A 24,352-nucleotide genomic window follows, 5' to 3' on the forward strand; every position below is an offset into this window, starting at 1 on the left:
CAGTGTTCTGAACCATGAAGAAAGATTATAACATAGTTCACAGAATGATTTTAGGGTGATAGGAAATCTGCGACAGCTAATAATCTATAGAGATAATTAGACCCAGTTTTGGATTCTTCCCTTTTACTATTAAACTTAGATAAATTTACTAATTCCCTATAGTTAGCTCACAGAAAAATAATCTTACTGTAAATAAATCCCATAAAAATGAATAGAAATTTTATGAATTAGCAAAATTCTAATAATTACAATATGATCCAAAAGAATAGCTGTCCTCTCCTATAAGAGAGTTCTGAGGTACCTTATAAATTAAAAAAATATATTAATTAAAAAATTAATAAGAGTTTGTGGATTACATCCAACTTCCTCAAACTCATTGTTCATTTGAAGTGGATTTTATTTATTTATTTAATCATTAATCAAATTTATATAGCCACCCATCTCACAAGAAGTGACTCTGGGTGGCATACAAAATTAAATAAAAAACAATACATATATAAAACAAACATTTAAAAAGTATTAAAAAGTCAACAATTAAAAAATTAGAAGTTAATTAAAATTTAAAAATATATAAACCCCAGGCAGAGAGAGAATGGGTATATCCACCTCAGCAGTGGAGCCATTTAAACATGTCTCCGGCTCCCTGGGACCCCCAGGCCTGGTGACATAACCAGGTCTTGAGGGACTTCCAGAACGTCAAGAGGGATGGAGCTAACCTAATTTTGGGGGAAGGGGGGAGAATGCTGCATAAGGCAGGTGCTATAGCAAAGAAGGCCTGCTGCCTGGGACCTATCAGACATAAAGCTGTGCAAAGGCCCTCCTAGCCACGACTGCCACCTGCTCTTCAAGCAGGAGTCATGAGTCTAGGACAACCTCCAGATTGTGCACTGGATCTGTGGGGCAGTGCAACCCCAGCCAGCACCAAACATGGCATAATCCTAGAATCAGTAGCCCCCAAAACCCAGAGCCACTCAGTCTTGCCAGGGTTCAGCTAAAGCCTATGGTTCCCCATCCAGACCCTCATAGCCTCCAGGCACCGGGATAAGACATTCGCGGCATCTCTTAATTTGCCAGGGGCAGAAATGTATAATTGGGTATCATCAGCATACTGATACTTCACCCCATGGCAACGGATGAGCTCACCCAACAGCCTCATGTAGATCTTAAAAGGACAGGCAAGAGCACGAACCCTGTGGCACCCCACATACTAGGGGCTGAGGGCGGAATCAGCACAACACTGTACTGCCCACCTCCAATCCTCTGAGGCGATCCAGAAGGATACCATGATCAATGGTATCATAAGCTGCCAAGACGTCAAGTAGGGCAAGGAGGGATGCACAAATCCCGCCCATGCCAAAGATCATCCAAAAGCATGACCAATGCCATTTCCATCCATACCTGGGTCTGAATCCTGACTGAAAAGGATCCAGATAATCCACTTCATCCAAGGCCCTCTGGAGCTGTTGTGCAACCACCTTCTCAACCACCTTCCCCAAAAAGGTAGCAGATCAGGTGGTATACAACTAATTCTAGGTAGTTACTATAGCTGTGAAACTAGGCTCAGCCATTACTATGAGTAATTTAAAATAGAAATTTAAAATTAGACCATCTGAAAAGACATTTAAAAAGCAACTAAAATCTGTCTTGAATATAATCAACATTTCTATAATGTTTTCTACAATTTTCTCTTTCCATTTTGCTTTGCCTTTATCACAGTATCATTCTCTGACTGAATATGTTCTGAACAGCAATTGAAAGGGATAGTGAAGGGGGGAAAACTAAAAATGCATATTCTTCTAGCACTTCTGGTTATTCAGAAGCAGCAAAATAACATTCAGTGCAATTGCTAGAAAGAAACCTGTGTGCCAGCCTCTACTTTGCCAAAAAAGAATGTAGCAGCAGAAGTCCATTCCATTTTCAGGATGGCAGACAGGCAATATTAATTGGAAAGAATATTATAAAGAGAATGAATGGGAAAGTAAGAGAAACTGGAAGTGCTATACAGTGCGCAGTGCAGCAGTCTTTTCTCTATGCTAGGTATGTCCTGAGAAGTGTTAAGTGTGGCTTATTTATGAAATACGTTACAAGTTCCTAAAGAGAAACTAAAATAAATGCATCACATCACTGGTAATTATGAACATCACAATATAGCATTCTTTTTGTTTATAAGAATTCACTTCTGACAGACACATGTCATCGTATTGGAAATTAGATACACCTGACTATTTATATTCTATTCATCAGAGATCAGACTTACAATCAGAAATACAAAATGTGCTTATCTTTTTAATAAGTTGGCAGTTGAGATGTTCTTAAAAATATTAACAATTAAGCATATAAATTTAACACAATGTTATCTATATCTATCCACATTAATTATATTCCAAAGACTAAAATTTGTTATGGCAGTATCAGACTAGATCATATTCTTTCCCTTTTTCTGCAAAAAAAAAAAGATTAAGCAAATAAATCTAGTGTGGTTTAAAAAAAGGATAATGTAATTGTTGTTCTAAAAACCAGAAACTATACTGTAGGTATGTATGCATGTATGTAGGTGTGTAGGTACTGCATGTATGTATGTATGTATGTATGTATCTGTGTGTGTATATACACACACACACACACACACTTATGCATGCACTTTTGGTATATGAAATAAGAATTCATTCACTGACTCACAAAGGATTCAAAATTGAGTACTTTGTTAATAGTCAGATAACTAAAATGGTTATACATGTTTAAAGAAAAATTGAAATGGACACAATATTTAATGCTTAAGAATTAAAACATGATGTCTCCCTCTCAGTGAAGTATCCAGCAGATCACTAGATATGCTATGCATCAAAAGTCCCTTTTCACATAATTTTAAAATGTTTAAATTTAAAAGCAGCATTTATTAATGTATACACAAACAAAAGCATAAATTTTTGTTGATACATAACACTATAATTTACATTGTTTCTGTATGTACTCTCTTATACAGGAACTCCCTCCCTTTATATAAAGTCATTGACTTGACCAACCAATATATAAAGGCTTCGACTTGACCGAGGAGCAGTAGTGTGCAGTAGGGGGGAAAAAAATCCTTTGCATAGGTAGTAAAACATTAAAAGGTGTAAATGCACAGGATTTTACTTTCATGTGCTTTTTTCCAATTCTGCACCAACCTCACTCTCCAAAGTCCTTATGAAAACATTCAACAATTTCTATAGAAGTGATAAAGCACTAATAATCCATAGTTCCTTATCCTTCATACCCTTTGGATATTCTTCTTTTCTATACAAGTGCTTACTTCTTATGCTTAAGGTAACACAGAAACCTCAGCTTAGGACTTCTTCTGTGACACCATTATTGTTCTGGAAGGGGCAGCCTAGTAATCCGTACATGAAAAAATGCTCTAGTAAAAAAGGACCCCTTCACTGCACCTATCACCACTGAGGAATCTCTATGTATAATTGACAAATACCACTGTAATCCTCCATTGATTAAATTTTGAGGAAATTCCCTGAGGACTGATACATCATTTATATATCTAACTAAGAATTATGGCTTTACTAAAAAGCACATGCAGGGTTGAACCTAGCTAAGATGGTCCTTGAACTTTATGTTGGAGGACTATCGTAGGGAGAGATTTTTGCCATGGTAAACATCAAATCTTGCTTGCCACACTTCCCCTCATTGCTCAAGACAGTATCAGAAGTAAAAATTCACTCCTTGCATGAGTGATGGCATGTTGCATTGGGACAAATCATTCTAGAAACTAGTCCAGATACACCATCAAATAACCAAACAACCACATGAAACTTTATTTTGTAAAGCAGGCAGCTTGTAAGTAACAGTAAAGTTTCTCTCAAGTCAAGCTCACCTCCTGGTGGACTACCTGAACATGTCCATCACAAACAAGAAAAATGTAGTATTTGCATTCTTTATGCTATATCGACAACAATGCATCTAAAATAAATATGTATATTATATCAAAGTAATTTAGATCAAGTTATTTAAATCACACAATATCTAGGCCAATTGTTCATGTTTTTATATGTGCAATTATGTACACACACACACTGCCACCTACACATACATATATGGCTTTTAAGAAGGTGTGGCATGAATTGTATTGTAACTTGAATGTTGAAGAGGATTTTGAACACAGCACATGATATTTAATAATCTTAAATAATTTTCAACCATTTTATGACTTGTTCAGGATAAAGAAACCTCAAAAGTTCTTATGACACAATACAATTAATGTAAAACACATATGTGTTAATGCAATAATTTGAAATATTTGTTTAATATATCTAGAGTGCAGTGTCTGTGGATTCCCAAGCTGAGATACTGTTAAAAACTGATTACATTCATGTACAATTCATTTTAACGGATATTTGAGAGATGAAAAAAAGAGATTACATGAAGACACATTACAAAAACAGAGTTCACAAATCAAAATTAATAGTGAATCCATTTTTCATGTACACAACCGCCAAAACAAATATCCTGTGAACTCTGAATATATATTATATCTCTTCATATCTCAGTGTCAAGGAGACAAGTTCTCCTTCATTTCACAGCTGTATAATTTGATCATTGTTGACTATGGTATAAAATGGGAGAATGGCCCATCATACACCATCAGACGTTTTGATAACATATTCATTTTTTTCTTCTAACATTGATAAGATAATCATAAAATATGATATTACGAGTGTGTAAAGATGGTTTGCATGTAAGGTAGAAATGGGGGATGGCAAACTTGTTATAAAGCAATTCATTTTAATAAGTAAATATTAATTAAATTAATATACATTTATTTTATTCCTCTGACCTATTTTTTTATTATTTTATTGGTCTGCTCTGCATTGTTTTTGGAGTGCAGTTTCTGGCATACCCCCATCAACACACAAATGCACACATGAATGTAAGTCACAATCACACATTTATTGTCAAGATGGGTAAAAACAGCATTGTACAGGACTTTCCTTGCATTTATATTTTTTTACCCCTAATCTTCAGTTTGCTGAGGATCATCATAAATTTAGTGTTATCTTACTTTTGATTAAATGCAGTACATCAGGTACTTAAAAGCCTATAGATGGTAAGCAGAAAGATACAGTCTTTGGATTGGTACTATATTTATACATTAAAGAAATGTCCATTAAAAAAAATAGGAATAGAAATGTTATAAGAATAGGAAAGTTATCCATGGAGAATTTCTGACAAAACCTATAATTAAGGTATTTTAAAAAAGGAATTTAAGAAGGAAAAAGCAAACAAAAAATAGAAAGAAGTATCTCTCTTGAAAGCAATACAACCAGCAATCTATTTGCAGCTATGATTTGTACAAGCTAAGAAAACAAGTCCTTAACTACAGAGACTGAAGCATGTATGCATTTCATAAGACTAAGATTTTCACACCTCACATAAGTACCATTTTTCTTCCCTCCTACAGGAAGTTTTTGAGAAGCTCACAACAAAATAATGTGATCTTCCCATTATGTCCCAAGCTAGCCAACTAATCATCTATTTGATTGAACTTTATTATAATACGAAAGGAGACAGCTAATCTATAAATAATAATAATAATAATAATAATAATAATAATAATAATAATAATAATATGGAGTGCTGATATGCTAAATGATACTTTCTCTAAAATAAAGAACTTTATATACAAAGAAGACAGAACACTCACTGATTTATTTTATGTTCTGTTCCATTACTGAAGACTTCTTATTCTGGTAACATACATTATCTCATCAAATCCCTATATGATTCTTTTCTTACTATTTGTAGTTCCTTAGGAACCAAGTATAAAGTAAACATTGTGTCATCAAATTCTAACTATTTGGCTCTTGATAGTTCAGATAAAAGAAGACTTAACAGACATATAGTATGCTTAATTTCACATGCTAGCAAAATAATACTTAGGATCATCCAATGCAGATTAGAGCCCTACATGGAAAAAGAGATGCCAGATGTTCAAGAAAAGGCTAAGAAACATGAGACATTGCTGATGCATGCTGGATGATTGAGACAGCTAAAGATTACAAAACAGAAGTCACTATGTGCTTCACTGATTATATAAAGGCATTCGATTACATCAACCACATCAAGCTGTAGAATGTGCTCAGAAAAATGGGAATCCCAGAACATCTCATTGTCCTCATGTGAAACTTATATACAGATCAGGAAGCCACAGTAAGGGGAGAACATGATGAAGCAGACTGGCTTCAGGTTGGCAAACGAATGAGATAAAGCTGTATACTCTCCCCTTATTTATTCAACTTACATACTGAATATATATTAAGGGAAGCTGGATTGGAAAAAGATGAGTGTGGTTTTAAAACTGGAGGAAGAAACATCAATAACCTGTGCTATGCTGATGACACTATCCTGATAGCTGAAAATCCAAAAGAACTGCAAGCTCTAGTAATAAAACTCAAGGAGCACAAGAAAAAAATGGGGCTAATATTAAATATAAAGAAGACTAAATTAATGACAACAGGTAGAACAACCAACCTTAAAACTGACAATGAATATATCAAAGTGATGGATAGCTTCTGCCTTTCAGGATCAACTATCAACAGTAAAGGAACAAGCAGTCAGCAAATATGCCACAGACTAGCACTTGGTAGAGCAGCGATGAAGGCCTTTGAAAAGATATTCAAATGCCATGATGTCTCTATACCTACAAAGATGAGAATTATGCAAGCCATGGTAGTCCCTGTGACACTCTATGAAAGCAAAAGTTGGTCTTTGAAGAAGCAGGACAGGAAGAGTATTGATGCTGTTGAGCTTTGGTGTTGGAGAAGACTCCTGAGAATACCGTGGACAGTCAAGGGGGGAAAAAAAGGATCATCAAACAAATCAATGCTGAATTCTCACTCAAGGCACAAATGACCAGGCTCAAATTATCTTACTTGGGACAGATAATGTGAAGATCTAACTCTCTGGAGAAGGCTCTAATGCTGGGAAAGGTGGAAATAAAGAGAAGAAGAATATGGTGGCAGCGAGATGGATGGACTCAGTTCAGTGGCAATGAATGCACTGGAAGATCTGAAATAACAGTTTAGGGACAGTTCATCATGGAGAAAATCTATCTATATGGTCTCTAAGAGTCAGTGACAACTTGATGGCACAAAATCAAAATAAAAAAAATCAGTTCAAATACAAATTTTCCCTTATTTTCAGTCTTATGCTATGCATCTACCCTTCACATGCTTTGAAAAAAGATCATGCTACAAGAAAGTTGCAACCAGGTATCTAAAAGCCTTGATATTTTATTTTTTTTAAATTAAATATTTAGCACAAAATAGTGTAAACAGAGAAAAAACACCTCTAAATACATTGTTTAGAATTTATAGGAAGATTTGTATTTCACCTGTAACAAAATGGTTGTTTGGATGCTCCGATGAAATACTGCTTCTAAATTTTAAAATACTAAGTCAATAAAGCAGGATAAGAAAGATTCCTGAAAAGAAATTCAAATGAATTCAATACATTCCACACACTTTGTGTAAATAAGAATATCTGTTAATTATGGGGTAATCAACATGGAAACTATTATTTCAATATAAATGAACAACTAAAAGACAAAAACTAATTAAAAGAATATGCAAAGTACATATACCAAATCCTTTTGGAGTATGATAAACAAAACACTCAACAGAAGCATTTTTTTCCTCCTGAGTAACAAATGATAAGGAAACAGAGGGATCAAGAGTAGGAACTGCTTTGTAAGAAACTGGGAATAATAAGCTAATAATAGTGATAGTTTAGGCTTTCAAGGAGTTCTTTTGCCAAAGTAATCCAAGCAATCATATGAAGGAAAGACTTTTCTCAACTTAATACAGTATACATAATCTTATCAATCAATCAATCAATCAATCTTATAACACAACTATATTAAACAACCAGTAAATTAACTACTTACCTAATTTACAAATCATTCGTTATTTCTCTAACAATAATACACTTAAATCTTCATGTAGATGGTGCTTACCTGAGATTCTTTTACATTTTCAACAGTGAAGTTGAACCAGACTCGAAAACGTGGATTACATGTGTCTGGTCTGATGAACAGATCATATTCAAATTCAGTAATATGGTCCACACGTCCAAGGTTCCCTAGAAACATTTGTAATCAATTTGTGAGGTTATGGTTTTCACAAAATCCCTCTATGGTAATATCATGGTTAGTCAACTAGCTTACCAAAAGGCCTAATAAAATTGTATGGACAAAGCTAACTCAAATGTACTAGCTGACTATATGAGCACATTTCATTTTCTAAAATACAATAAATGTGTGTCTGTAGTTTTAGGGCAGATAACTGGCTTCATGACTCTAGCTGTCCAATATTTGAAATTGAAAGGCACTTCCTGTAGTTATTTTAGCAGAAAAATGACAATAATAAAAAGTTGTTTCTGGTTCATTTTTTTGAACAAAGGACATTCTTTCAAAAATGGATGTGTCATTGATAAAATAAAAGCCAAGTCAGGACTACTTGAACCAATGTGTCTTTGTATCAGTGCTTTTACTATTATTACTACTACAGTTATAAATAATAATAATTAAAAAATGGCATGCCACATTAAGTTTTTAGAATGCCTCGCAATAAACTAAAATGGGAAATGTTTTATAACCTGATTTAGAATTGGTCCAATAACTCAGTGTATAATGGGAATCAGGTGGAAAAAAACTAGCAAAATTTCTGGCTTCACATAAGATGAAATGTGCTAAAAAAAAAAAACAGGATGGGAGAGTAAGCAAAAACCAGCAAACTGCCCTGTTCCATAAACTATAAGATGCTTGACATATGGAGCTTCCCAGTGTCAGACAGCTCCCTTTCTCCAAAACTCCTGATTTTATTACAATTTCCCTACAGCCTTAATAATCCCCTTTTGCTTCCTCTGCTGGTATTAGATTGACCTTTTATTATTCAGTCACCCAACCTTATATATAGAAATTTATGGATGGGAGACAAAGTCAACTGACACTTCTTTATTTACAATTTCCCCTGTTCCCCACCCATCCCTCAAATGTTTTTCCATTGCTTCTTCCATATTTTTTCTTATCAGGAAAGAAAAGTAGCACAATATCATTCATTGACAGTGCTAGGATTTTCCAGTTTGGAAGCACCTTGGATCTTCTTGTATTATTAGTATATACTGTACGTTTTTGTCAAAAACAGACATACTAAAAACAGAATCTGTACAAATGCAGAATTCTGGAATATATCCTCAGTAGTAGCAGAATGTCTGAGAAATTACATTTATATGTCCAGGATGTGTTAGATCATTTCAAATTCTAAATTATATAATAAAAACTTGTGCAACATAACTATAATAAAGGGGTTTTTTTTCCTGTTAGGAGCAATAATACAGCATTCAAAAATGGGGATCTGCAGAACATTTCCAATCACAAATGTTTTAAGCATCAAATGCTCATTTTGAATTTGAAATGGGTTGTTCTGATCATTACAGAAGTCCCTTGATTTTCAAGCAAGTATTTTAAGCTCAAAACAGGTCCATTTCAAATTTGAAATTATTTTAAAATAATCAGCGCAATCCAGAAATGTTTTGAATTTAAATGGATTGTATACCCCTGGTCAAAATTTCCAGATGCCTGCATAGTCACAAGGTACTGCTTGAGGCACAAAGTTTTCAAGTAATTTTTAAACAAAATGCTCTTCAACTTACTCTGGGATTTTAAGCCTTTTGTCTGAGTTTTCATTTCACAATTTAGTTATAATGAGACCATAGGGAAGCTATTAGAATCATAATAAAACAGCCAGTACAGTTTTCAGCCCATGCATTCTTGAGATACATATGTGAATGCATCTGAAAAGTATTGTTTAAAAAATCATGTCATGCTTTAGAGAAGTAAACTTAAGACGACGTCTTAATCTTCTAATATAATGGAAAATCATTATTTTAAAGGATTTCTAAGATAATATTCAACAGCTAAATATTTATTTAAAAACATCTACTTTCACAAAGCAGTTATATTAATTTTTATTAAAAATCATAGAGAATGACTTTTAGCATTATTCGCTCATCAGATGCTGCTCACATTTGCATTAGCTTTCTATGTAAGATTAATGTTTTATTCCAAGTATGATTATAAACTAATGTAAAACTGGATATCATTAGAAATATGTATATAAACAAAAGAAAATAAAAAATACTACCATTTCAGTTCTCTCTCAATATATTTTCAGCACATCATAAAATATTAAAATAAAATGAATAAGAAAGATTGTATTTCAGGAACAACAAAATCCTGTTTCAGTTAAATGCTAATTGGAGTTTCTATATGTGCCAAACAATTCCCATAAAAATGCAAACAAATTAGATACATTAAGCAATCTCAAAATCTTCTTAAAACACACATTGTGCTTTTCTACAGAGAATTTTAAAATGAAAAAATAGTCCTTGAGGGTCTTAGACAAGCCTCAGGCAATATAAAGGAAAAGGTCAAATACACTGCTAAAAAGGACTGTTATCTTCAGAACAACAACTTATCAGCCAGCTTGCAGCCCTGCTTATTTACAGTTATTGGTCCCAGAGGAAGTGCACTTCAACACAGGCCACGATTACTTTGTAACGAGTTTGCCAGAAATGGTAAAGCAAACTAATTTGTAACAATGTGCTGTCCCTTATATACAAACTTTTACGGATACTATTTTTTTTTTTGTCCAGCAATGAATGACTAACTCTGGTCTCTCAATAAGCAGTGAAAACAGAATTGCACTTAAAAGACCAACTCGCAGTCACGAATGTGCTGAAATATCAGTAATTATCTCTCTCAGCTACCCATTACACTATTCATGACTATGATCAATTCCCCTGTGGTGGTTACACAGAATAGACATTTCAAAGGATGATTTGCACATGTAAATTAACACCATTTGGAAGAAAATAGGTTGCACCTGTCACAGATTAGTAAAGAAAGGTCAGATGCCCTCTTTTCTACTTAAAACACCCAAGTATTATGTGCCTTGCTTGTAGAATATAATTCTGGGTTGACTAAATATAGAAGAGTAAGCACCACAATGAACAAAATTATATAAAGAATTAAATCTTAACTAAAAAGTCTCAGTAATCTATTCTTCAAAATAAGCAGCAGTAACCAGAACATTGTCAAGTAATTTTTCAAAAGTATTATTTTTGTCAATATATTGCCAGTTTTCACTTTAAGCAATAAAAATATCAACAGCCAATAGAAAATCACTAATAACCATATACAAACTTTAAAATTAAAAAAAAAACAGAATTAATCTATGCTTTCAAATATACTTAAAATTCATTGAACTTTAATTTATATTAAATAAGAAATCCTGAATACTGGCTTTTTCATTGAAGATAATACAACAAAAAGTTATTTTAGAGATCTATAGCTCTATTCAAAGGAGCCTTCTTGGAGAGCCTCTCTCTCTTGAATACCAATCAATTTTTATTTGTATTTGATAATATAAAAAACCTATGCAAAAGGAAGAGAATCAAATATATATATCCAAAAATAAATATGGCAGGAGTGCTGCCCTTGAAGACAGTATATACATGCTTAAAATAAGTAGTTTTAAAAAAACATGACCACTGTTAAGTTTTCGATCATATCCTCTTCCGTGAGTGCCACATATTTTTGATGCATAAAGTACTTCCTATGCTGGCTCAAAAGTGCTCATTCAGACACAAATACAAAGAGGCAGTTTTATAGCACGTTGGCTGATTTCTTTTGTTTTTCTCTGACCCCGGTGATTTGTGCCTTGGTAACCGCTGAGCTGCTGAGCTTGCCGATCGGAAGGTCGGCGGTTCGAATCCGCGTGACGGGGTGAGCTCCCGTTGCTAGTCCCAGCTCCTGCCAACCTAGCAGTTCGAAAACATGCAAATGTGAGTAGATTAATAGGCACCACTTCAGCGGGCAGGTAACGGCGTTCCGTTTAGTCATGCTGGCCACATGACCACGGAAGTGTCTATGTCGGCTCTTCGGCTTTGAAACGGAGATGAGCACTGCCCCCTAGAGTTGGACACGACTGGACTTAATGTCAAGGGAAACCTTTACCTTTACCTTTTTAGGAAAGAAGTACATTCTGAAGGACACACTACTATACAAGGAATTGGTGCTGTGGAAATGTACTCCCCTGGCCAACTGAACTTTTTCCTTATTTCTCTTGTCCCATAACTGTTTTGGGAGTCTGGCAGATTAATTTTCTCATCCTTATCATATCTGATATGTGAGGGGTCCCCATCTTTGGAACAGTTTACTATTTGATATCCAGTCTTCTCCATATTATTGGGCTTTCAGAAAGCTGAAAAGACATAGTTATTTAAGAAGGTATTCGGGGATGTGGAGGTTTAGAATGACGCTGTCATGGCTTGTGGGGTGTCTATGTGTTGGATTTCTTATCTTTTTTATTTTGGGGTTTTTTTTATCCCACCTTTACTATTTTTTATAAATAACTCAAGATGGGGAACATACTTAATACTCCCTCTTCCTCCTATTTTGCCCACAAAATAACCCCGTGAGGTGAATTGGCTGAGAGAGAGTGACTAGTCCAAAGTCATCCAGCTGGTTTTCATGCCTAAGGCAGAACTAGAACCCACAGTCACCTGGTTTCTAGCCTGGTGCCTTCACAACTAGACCAAACCTTTGTTGTGGTGTTCTGCAAGCCACTCAGAACCTATTAGAATGTAATAGCATTGAAGCCTCAGTAAGTAGCTAAATAATAAATACATTTCTTATCTATCTATCTATCTTCAGCAAAGGATCGTTACCTTGTTGTGGTGCTGGAGCCTGAACACCTCAATGATGGCAGGAGCTAAACCGTGTAGGGCCACCCAAGACAGGAAGGTCATGACAGAGAGGTCAGACTAAATGCGATCCCTGGGGAAGGTAATGGCAACCCGCCCCAGTATTATTGCCATGAAAACTAAATGGATCAGTACAACCAGAGATATGTCAGTATACCATCGGAAAATGAGACTCCCAGGTCGGAAGATGGTCAAAATGCTACTGGGGAGGAACAGAGGATGAGTTCAATTAGCCCCAGACGTGATGACGCAGCTAGCTCAAAGACGAAAGGACGGCTAGCGGCCGATGGTGCTGGTGGTGAACGGCGAATTCGATGTTCTAAGGATCAACACACCATTGGAACCTGGAATGTAAGATCTATGAGCCAGGGCAAATTGGATGTGGTTATTGGTGAGATGTCAAGATTAAAGATAGACATTCTGGGTGTCAGTGAACTGAAATGGACTGGAATGGGCCACTTCACATCAGATGACCACCAGATCTACTGCTGTGGACAAGAGGACCACAGAAGAAATGGAGTAGCCTTCATAATTAATAGTCAAGTGGCTAAAGCAGTACTTGGATACAATCCAAAAAACGATAGAATGATCTCAATTTGAATTCAGGGCAAGCCACCTAACATCACAGTGATCCAAATATACGCCCCAACCACAGATGTTGAAGAAGCTGAAGTAGAGCAGTTCTAGGAGGATCTGCAGCACCTACTGGACAACACACCTAAAAGAGATGTTATTTTCATCACAGGAGACTGGAATGCTAAGGTGGGCAGTCAAATGACACCTGGAATTACAGGTAAGCATGGCCTGGGAGAACAAAATGAAGCAGGACATAGGCTGATAGGATTTTGCCAAGACAACTCACTCTGCATAACAAACACTCTCTTCCAACAACCTAAGAGACAGCTTTATACATGGACTTCACCAGATGGACAACACCGAAATCAGATTGACTACATCCTTTGCAGCCAAAGGTGGCGGACATCTATACAGTCGGTAAAAACAAGACCTGGAGCTGACTGTAGTTCCAATCACGAACTCCTTATTGCACAATTTAGGATCAGACTAAAGAGATTAGGGAAGACCCACAGATCAGCTAGATATGAGCTCGCTAATATTCCTAACGAATACGCAGCAGAGGTGAAGAACAGATTTAAGGGACTGGACTTAGTAGATAGGGCCCCGGAAGAACTATGGACAGAAGTTCGCAACATTGTTCAGGAGACGGCAACAAAATACATCCCAAAGAAAGAGAAAACCAAGAAGGCAAAATGGCTGTCTGCTGAGACACTCGAAGTAGCCCAAGAAAGAAGGAAAGCAAAAGGCAATAGTGATAGGGGGAGATATGACCAATTAAATGCAAAATTCCAGAGGTTAGCCAGAAAAGATAAGGAATTATTTTTAAACAAGTAATACGCAGAAGTGGAAGAAGACAATAGAATAGGAAGGACAAGAGACCTCTTCCAGAAAATTAGAACCATCGGAGGTAAATTCCAGGCCAAAATGGGTATGATCAAAAACAAAGATGGCAAGGACCTAACAGAAGAAGAAGAGATCAAGAAAAGGTGGCAAGAATATACAGAAGACCTGTATAGGAAGGATAACAATATCGGGGATAGCTTTGACGGTGTGGTCAGTGAGCTAGAGCCAGACATCCTGAAGAGTGAGGTTGAATGGGCCTTAAGAAGCATTGCTAATAACAAGGCAGCAGGAGACGACGGCATCCCAGCTGAACTGTTCAAAATCTTACAAGATGATGCTGTCAAGGCAATGCATGCTATATGCCAGCAAATTTGGAAAACACAAGAATGGCCATCCGATTGGAAAAAATCAACTTATATTCCCATACCAAAAAAGGGAAACACTAAAGAATGTTCAAACTATCGAACAGTGGAACTCATCTCACATGCCAGTAAGGTAATGCTCAAGATTCTGCAAAGTAGACTTCAGCAATTCATGAAGCGATAATTGCCAGATGTACAAGCTGGGTTTAGAAAAGGCAGAGGAACTAGGGACCAAATTGCCAATATCCGATGGATAATGGAAAAAGCCAGGGAGTTTCAGAAAAACATCTGTTTCTGTTTTATTAACTATTCTAAATCCTTTGACTGTGTGGACCATAACAAATTGTGGCAAATTCTTAGCGGTATGGGGATATCAAGTCATCTTGTATGCCTCCTGAAGAATCTGTATAACCACCAAGTAGCAACAGTAAGAACAGACCATGGAACAACGGACTGGTTTAAGATTGGGAGAGGAGTACGGCAGGGCTGTATACTCTCACCCTACCTATTCAACTTGTATGCAGAACACATCATGCGACAAGCTGGGCTTGAGGAATCCAAGGCTGGAATTAAAATCGCTGGAGGAAACATTAACAATCTCAGATATGCAGATGATACCACGTTGATGGCTGAAAGCAAAGAGGAACTGAGGAGCCTTATGATGAAGGTGAAAGAAGAAAGTGCAAAAGCTGGCTTGCAGCTAAACCTCAAAAAAACCAAGATTATGGCAACCAGATTGATTGATAACTGGCAAATAGAGGGAGAAAATGTAGAAGCAGTGAAAGATTTTGTATTTCTAGGTGCGAAGTTTACTGCAGATGCTGACTGCAGTCAGGAAATCAGAATATGTTTAATCCTTGGGAGAAGAGCAATGACAAATCTCGATAAAATAGTTAAGAGCAGAGACATCACACTGACAACAAAGATCCGCATAGTTAAAGCAATGGTATTCCCAGTAGTAACATATGGCTGCGAGAGCTGGACCATAAGGAAGGCTGAGAGAAGAAAGATCGATGCTTCAGAGCTGTGGTGTTGGAGGAACATTCTGAGAGTGCCTTGGACTGCAAGAAGATCAAACCAGTCCATCCTCCAGGAAATAAAGCCAGACTGCTCACTTGAAGGAATGATATTAAAGGCCAAACTGAAATACTTTGGCCACATAATGAGAAGACAGGACACCCTGGAGAAGATGCTGATGCTAGGGAGAGTGGAAGGCAAAAGGAAGAGGGGCCGACCAAGGGCAAGATGGATAGATGATATTCTAGAGGTGACGGACTCATCCCTGGGGGAGCTGGGGGTGTTGACGACCAACAGGAAGCTCTGGCGTGGGCTGGTCCATGAAGTCACGAAGAGTTGGAAGTGACTGAATGAATAAACAACAACAAACCCTAAAGTTTGTGTTTCGCACCCAACTAGGGGCTAGAATATATAAAAGATAGGTACTGGAGATTCCTGTTTAAACTCAAAATAAGCCAAGAAAGATACTACACCCACCTTCCAGAAACTCATCAATGACTGTCAGAGGTCCACAGTGACTGAAATGCCATAAGCCTGCTTTTCTATCATAATGTATACTCAGTAGTGTGTAATATGCTTAGAGATAATCTTAATGGCCTTGCACTGTCATTATCTGGAAACTATTAAGAATCTGCCTGCACAGCTGCTAGTACATGGTGACATTAATGGAATGGGAGAATGTAAGATGAACGCTTGTGAGGAAAATAAGATACAGTGCTTAATTCTAGACATAGTGAGCTTGAGACAGTGATCAAATTTCTAAGCAGGAATATAAGAAATACAGCTAGAAAAGCAGAACTGGCTTGGATGAAACTTTTTTGGTATGGAGGTAAAACTGCATGCCAACACTGGGCGGGGGCGGGGGGGTAGAACATAGGATTACATGAGTTCACCCAGAGATGATGTATTGTAGTAGAAGCTTCAGTTTATTTTATAAAGTCAACCAAAACCTTCTCTCTTGCTCCTTAGTGCTCTACTCGGATGCTTAAGATGGAAGGTTTTGCAGCGCGCTGGACCGAAACATAAATCATGCAATTATGTCTATATGGCATTCAAAAAAATCATATTAGTGATTCTTTTGACAGTAGATCACAGTTTCCACATGTTACTTTAAATGGACCACTCTGGTACCTCTCATTTATTCATTCCAACTGAAAATGCTATCTGGTTAATGTGATATTCTTCACACCCTTCATCTTGCGTAAATCCCTGGTATTTTTTTAAAGTGACATTTAAAAACATATTAATATATTTTGGTCTTATGATTAGACTGTTTTCAAGTGAATAGCCTTTCCCTGTTATTTTGCTTTACCAAATATATAAGCATTTTTTTTAAATTTCAGTGTATTTCAGGTTTTGAGGCAAATTAAACATTAATCTTTCTCTGCAAATGTCAAGTGATATTTAAATGTTTTCCTGACAGATAAATGATTATTAATATTAATGCAATAAAATTACAGTTTTGTCCTTTTTTTGATATTTACAAAAATACTAAGAATGTCAAAATAATTCTTAAGAAAAATAAGTTATCGGTTTACTATCAAGTCCCTGTTAGCATGAGAAGGAAAAAGCAAATCTTAGAAAATATATTCATTACATGGGGGGGGAAGGGGGAAGAGTGAAATTAATTTTTTTATAATTTATGTTTGTATATATAATTTTCATTGGACAAAATTGTAGTTTAACTTCAGACTTATTTTGGAAATCCTAATGTGATTAGTAAAATGAATCACTGTCATTGTCATACTTAATTGCATTAAATGAGAATAAACTGATTGTGATGGTTGCCTTAATTCCAATAAAACGCTCAGACTCAAATGACAATTCAGGTTCTGAGTTTATTTAGAAAAGGGTGCAAACAGGTAAAAAGCTGAGAATGAGAAAACCGCGCCTAAACTCAAACTAAATAGCACCTTTACAAACAGCAGCCCAGCCCCTCCCTCATATACAGTTCACCCCACATTCCCAGGTGCTCCTAACGAGCTCTGCTGCTCAACGGGCAGAGAGACCTTGACATTTCAGAGATAGTCTAAACACATTCCTCCTGGCACAGATCAGCACATTTTCAGTACAAGGCTCGCAGCAGCACCCTCCCAGCCAGGACACGTATCAGCACCATGGCAAGCGAACCGTTACAATGCAGAAACATCGAAACGGTGAACATGACACTGATCAACAATATATGTAGACAAGGCATAAATTAAAACTCCAGACTTCATATAGATTTCTACAAAATACCTAGAGATATACGAAGATTAAATTCTGATAATCAAATCCAGCTTAGAAAAAAAAGTTACCTGCCTTTCACCCACCGTTTCACCCTTTTGATAGGCTAGATTTATTTCCAATAAATAAATGGCCCTATAAAGCCAATTTACTGTTTAGGGACAAAGCAGATTTAGTATGAAGGACAACACAGGAAGGCAAATTATTGTGAAAGTAATATCATTACTTTTATAAAAGTAGAGATAAAATTAACTTAAACTAATCTAGTTTTAATTAATTGCTCTGACCCTGAGTCACAAATAAAACACTTATAGTACTTATAAAAGAAGGACCATATTATGATTTCCTATACAGGTAGTCCTGTATAGGTACACCTGTTTTGCATACTGTATGTGTGCTGTTGTGATGGATTCTGTTCAGGGGGTTGAATAATTTTGAGACTGAAGAAGTCATTATAAGTTGCATTTTCCGTTGAATCTGGGGACACCACTTGAAGCACTCATTGTGTTGAACTATTTCAATTGCTTTTGTTTGATTTGTTCATTGCAAATAGTTGAAAGTCTGTACATTTTGACAATCAACCTGATTTGCAATGGGGGTTGAATAATTTCGATTACAACTGTATATAAAGAAGTGACTTCCAACCTTCATCACAAGTATAAACAAATTTAGTGACTCTTCACCCACTTGAAGGCTACAAACATTTATCTCTTCATCCCATATCTCATCTCTCATCTATAAACAAATCCATAAACCATCGTCTTTTCAGTCCTGGTATCAGCAGAAAGTCCATAAAGGATTACCACAGAAATAACAGCATATCTTGTTTTAACCTTGATCAAATAAACCAACTTTATATTCCTTCCTTTACTTCTAACAGTCTTTTTCTTTAGTTCATTCAAATGTTGTCGTAGGATTTTATTTCTCCTCATTTCTTCTTTGTCCCATCACACAGAGTTCTTCAAGGCTTTAACAAGCCTCTTTTGTAAAACCAGTAGGAAAAAATTATCCAGGTCTACTCCAGTAGGGCTGTTTTTATGTTCTTGCCACTATACTGAGACCTGAGCAGAGACAGTCAGGAATAACATGCTACTTGGAAGTGGGTATTTACGCCCCAATAGCCCAGTTTCTCCATTCATTGCTAATGAGTATCAGCTGTATCTAAGTAAAGCTAAGAAATTCTATTGTAAATGCTTCTGACTGAGAGTCGTCAAATTTTGGAACAGCTTCTGTGACCACCTGACATTTTGCTTTAACTGAAAGCCTTGTTTGATCTTCTAAAAACATTGCCCTATGCCAGGACCTATTTCTTGCTGCTCAATCTTCTGAACTATGGTTGTCAATGCTAAACTTTTTGTCTCGGCTTCTCCAGATTTTGCACATACTTTGTTTAGTAAGTTTGCTGTAAGTACTTTTTGCTGGATTTTGCAAATTAGGCAAGAATGGGGGGTTTTTTTAACCTGAAATGCCTTGCAAATAAGTGACAACAGGTGATCCTTGACTCCAATAACCATTTATAGAGGTTAATGGCACAAATCCCTGAACCATACAAGACAGTTCTGCCAGACGGCTGTGTGGATACAATTATGCTAATGAAAAAAGCATTCTATTGATTTTATTCCATTGGAAATACTCAAATATCTCCCTACACTAAAACCAATGAGACTTGAAAGGGTTTAACAATGTCAGACTATGAGCCATGTTTTTATTTTATAATATCATATAATTTATAGATATGAAATATAATGGGTTGAATCCATGCCTCCGAAAATATAGTTAGAAATTGACTGTCTCAACCTATTTCCTTTCAGACAAGAATCTTCCAAAATATTCCCTGAACACTAGGCAACCCTGTTAAGGGAGACTAGCTGTGGTCCAGAGGGAAAAGGAGAAATAAATAGAATAGAGGTGGGATTCATTTGGACAACTCTGGGATCTGGCAGAATCAGTTACCAAATACTTTTAGTACAAGTGTAAGTTGCATAATCTAACTGATCATGAAGAGTTCTGACAAACACAGCTATATTTATTTGCATAATTCTGTAACTTGGATTGAGAATTGAATTAGATCAAGAGGCAATATGACATTCAGTAACAATTAATTTAAAACATTACTAAGCTATTGCCTTCATGCCCTATTTATTGGCTTCCTGGATACATCAAGTTGGGTCCAGTGAGAAACAAAATGTTGGACAAAGCAAATCTTTGCTTTGCAACCCCTTTGTTTTTCTTGCTTGAGCCAAAAGTACTTCTTTAATGCTGCCTAGAAAATTGGATAGACATAATCACCAAAAATTGAGCTCAGCTGAGGGTGACTTCACCTTTTATGAAATTTGAAAGCTTTAGAGAATTTATAAATGTCATCGTTTTTGAAAAAGTTCATAAAAAACAATAAACGAAGAAAATATGTATATGTGATTTGTTATTTTATTCAGGAAGAGTATGGAAACTAAATTTCAATTGTCACTCAGTGAAACATTCTACTATTAACCTCCATATCTGATGGATTCAAACTCAAGGGTAAGGTATATAGGTTGGGAACTAATGAGGTAGCTGTATTGCCTATAACACTGAATCCTCTCTGCTAATCTGTTAATTTATTTTATTTATTTATATTTCAAATTTCGTCACTGCCCATCTCCCTCAAAAGAGGGACTCTGAGTAGTTTACAATAAAACTAAAAGTAAATACAGATTAAAATACAATAAAAACAGTACCTCTTAAATATAAATATAAAATACAGGATGGCAATATTAAAAGTTCTTACTTTATTTATTTATTTATCTGATTTATCTGATTTATCCCCGCCCATCTCCTCCGGAGGCCTCTAATAGTAACACTGATGTTTTATGATAGTAAAATGCTTTAATATTGTTTACTTAAGATTTTTTATTGTATGCTGCCCAAAGTCACATTTTGTGAGACAGGCGGCTATGTAAATATGATGAAAAACTAATATGGTTTATTTTTATTATTTTGTTTGAACCAACAGAGCTTAACAGGAGGGAATAAGGGTGCTCATCCTTCAGATACTGAGGATGGAGAAAGAACTGAAAGAGGGTATAATGGTATGTTCAAAGACTGAGACATGTTCACATGTCGACCACCTGGACATTCCTCATTTATCAGTTAAAAGAACAGCCTCATCATCAATTTACACAGAGGCCATAAGTAATAGATAGAAAGTCTCCATCTTGGCAGCCTGGGAGATAAATTGGATTCTAGAGTGAAAGCAATCAATTTGCGGAGACTTCTGTCACTTTTTCTTATCTGTTAAAAGAAACTTCGGGAGAATCTTCCTCTCTACTGAAGACTTTGACAGTATTAGGAAGATCAGAACGGGTGGGCTAGAGGGATACAACACATGAGAACATAAGTTGTGGTGGCTGAGAAGAGGCAAAAAAAAAGGAGAAGGCACTGGGAAGATCAGGGGCATGTATAGCAACAGGATCTTCCATGCTGGGACCCTGAGCCTTACTGCAGAAACCATCGCAATAAAGAACAGATAAAAAGGTTAGCATAATAAAACTTCAGTTTAACAAACTAATGAGGAGTATGTCTGTTAAAGCAGAATGTTTGTTAAATATCTGTGAGACTTTGTGTGTGCGTATTTGACATATTTTATGCATGTGTAAAATAGGAATTGGATTTTATGTATTTTACTCATTATATACATGTATAAAATGGTGAGGAAGAACTAGTCCACTGCATTCAGAGTCAGATAAACTTAAGCCTATTTCTCAATATTTGAATATTTAAAGTAGGGAACATAAATGTTTCAAATAAATAAAAATATTGCCCAATGGTAACTGGAACACATTTCAACCTCCAATATGAAAACTGTATTTATATGTTCAAATATTGAGGTTAAATCCATATCTCAGGTTTTATTAAAGGATCCACTATATACCCAATGCTGATTAGAACTCATAACTACAAATTTTAATCTCCCCCACAACCACATCACTGCTATTCTTTTCAGTGATCAATTTTTGGATGTATTAAGGTCAATGGCAAAATTTCTATACATAGCTTAAGCTTTTAAAAATCGGCTCATCACGGCTTTGATTATTTTTGGTTTTCATGTAATTTTTATTATGCATTTTAATTGTATATGTTTTAATGTTTGTTGGTTTGGTCTCAGACAGTAAATTAATAAATAATAACATCAACTGCCCATCAAGCGACTCCTTCAGCCCCACCTCTCCATTCATTTGAAACCTATTCTTTTATTTTGTTATTTTTTTCCCTGAAGGCTGTATTTCCTACTGAATAGGAAAAAGAAAGTGCAAGGATAAAAAACATAAGGATGGCAGAACATATACAACTCACAATTCTAACCATATAGCACATGCACTTGAGATTTTGTTCTCTGTTCCTAGAATCTAGTATCAATTCTACCCAGTTCTGCTGGCTAGAGAGAGAAGACCTAATGGTTTAGGTCAGGGTTTCTCAACCAATGTTCCATGGAACCCTAGGGAACCCTAAGAGGTTCCTAGGTGTTCCCTGGGAGATCAAAGTTTATTTTAAAAAATTATTTCAAATTCAGGCAACTTCACATTAAAGAGGTAAGTTTCATTCTTTATTTTTAGTTTAAGAACACTGTTAATGCATATATACAGGCCTACACATGAAACGAATATAATTATTTTGTAACTAGTGGCCTATATTTGAGCCTGAACGTGCAGGAGTTCACCAAGGCCTGAAAAATATTTCAAGAGTTCCTCCAGGGCCAAAGGTTGAGAAAGGCTGGTTTAGGTTATAATTCTATGGTCACTGAGATATTCTAGGAGCAATTAATAGACATTTCTCATTCTAAGAGCAGAGGGAGAGGGAGGACAAGGAGGAATACCCCACCCCTTATAGTCCTTGCAGAAGAGACAAAATCCTAACTTCTTCAGTGATATGAGGGAAAGAAGAAATAAATGGTTCTGTGGACAATCCTTGGAAGTTCCAGGACAGCAGCATTCAGAGCATACACAACATGTGTGTCCCAATTGGCTTCTAATCTATTATGGCTCTAGAGCTTGCATACATTAATATGCTCCCATAGATTTTAATAGGATAATTTGTCACATAGATTTTTTTCTACTTTCAGGCCAGTGACATCAAGTCCTTACCAAAGAAGATTAAGATTATTCAATTAATCACATATATCAGGGAATCTATAACTCCTATCAGTGTCTGAGTTAAAAAATACCAATAGGAACTCTGGGAAATATAATTATTGAGGGATTATAGGGAGATAAACAAGTTGTAGTCTCTCTCTTTGATCTTAATAACTGACTGGTTCACAGTTCAGGATGTTATATTGATGTCATTAATTTCTTTAAACTATAACCTTTTTTCCTATCAAAAGGCATTCAAAGCTGCTACTTCTGATAGTTTAACAAAATCTCACAAAATCTAGACCCTTGGATAGATACAGGGTAATAGATTTACATAAGCATACTTTATCAGTGATGCTATAGGAGAGAGAATCAGGAATTATTCATGCCAGAGCTGGAAGCTCTTTTCTCACAAAGTAATTTGCCAGTCCAGGTCTTTATAGAAAGGTAGAATAAAAATCTCTGCTGACTGTATAATAAAACTCCACAAAAAGCTATTACACAAGGGGAAAACTGAAAATTCTAACTTGGATGTAGTCTGCCACCCAAGAAAATCAACTCAGTTGAAAAAGAGATGTTGTTGTTGTTTATTCGTTTAGTCGCTTCCGACTCTTCGTGACTTCATGGACCAGCCCACGCCAGAGCTTCCTGTCGGTCGTCAACACCCCCAGCTCCCTCAGGGATGAGTCCATCACCTCTAGAATATCATCCATCCACCTTGCCCTTGGTCGGCCCCTCTTCCTTTTGCCTTCCACTCTCCCTAGCATCAGCATCTTCTCCAGGGTGTCCTGTCTTCTCATTATGTGGCCAAAGTATTTCAGTTTGGCCTTTAATATCATTCCCTCAAGTGAGCAGTCTGGCTTTATTTCCTGGAGGATGGACTGGTTGGATCTTCTTGCAGTCCAAGGCACTCTCAGAATTTTCCTCCAACACCACAGTTCAAAAGCATCTATCTTCCTTCGCTCAGCCTTCCTTATGGTCCAGCTCTCGCAGCCATATGTTACTACGGGGAACACCATTGCTTTAACTATGCGGACCTTTGTTGTCAGTCTGATGTCTCTGCTCTTAACTATTTTATCGAGATTTGTCATTGCTCTTCTTCCAAGGATTAAGCGTCTTCTGATTTCCTGACTGCAGTCAGCATCTGCAGTAATCTTCGCACCTAGGAATACAAAGTCTTTCACTGCTTCTACATTTTCTCCCTCTATTTGCCAGTTATCAATCAAGATGGTTGCCATAATCTTGGTTTTTTTGAGGTTTAGCTGCAAACCAGCTTTTGCACTTTCTTCTTTCACCTTCATCATAAGGCTCCTCAGTTCCTCTTCGCTTTCAGCCATCAAAGTGGTATCATCTGCATATCTGAGATTGTTAATGTTTCTTCCAGAGATTTTAACTCCAGCCTTGGAT

At 36.2% G+C, this 24,352-nt stretch overlaps 1 protein-coding gene across 1 annotated transcript in view; it reads right to left on the minus strand.

Moving 5' to 3' along the window:
• The window catches only part of LOC134493401 (BEN domain-containing protein 5-like), a 552,314-nt gene that overhangs the window by 513,219 nt on the left and 14,743 nt on the right, over nucleotides 1–24,352 (minus strand). The window contains exon 3 of the mRNA XM_063297909.1: nucleotides 8,003–8,127. Coding sequence (XP_063153979.1) covers nucleotides 8,003–8,127 — 125 coding nt within the window. The remainder of the gene's footprint in view (nucleotides 1–8,002; nucleotides 8,128–24,352) is intronic.

Source organism: Candoia aspera, chromosome 3, assembly GCF_035149785.1.
Source record: "Candoia aspera isolate rCanAsp1 chromosome 3, rCanAsp1.hap2, whole genome shotgun sequence".
Lineage (NCBI taxonomy): Eukaryota > Metazoa > Chordata > Lepidosauria > Squamata > Boidae > Candoia > Candoia aspera.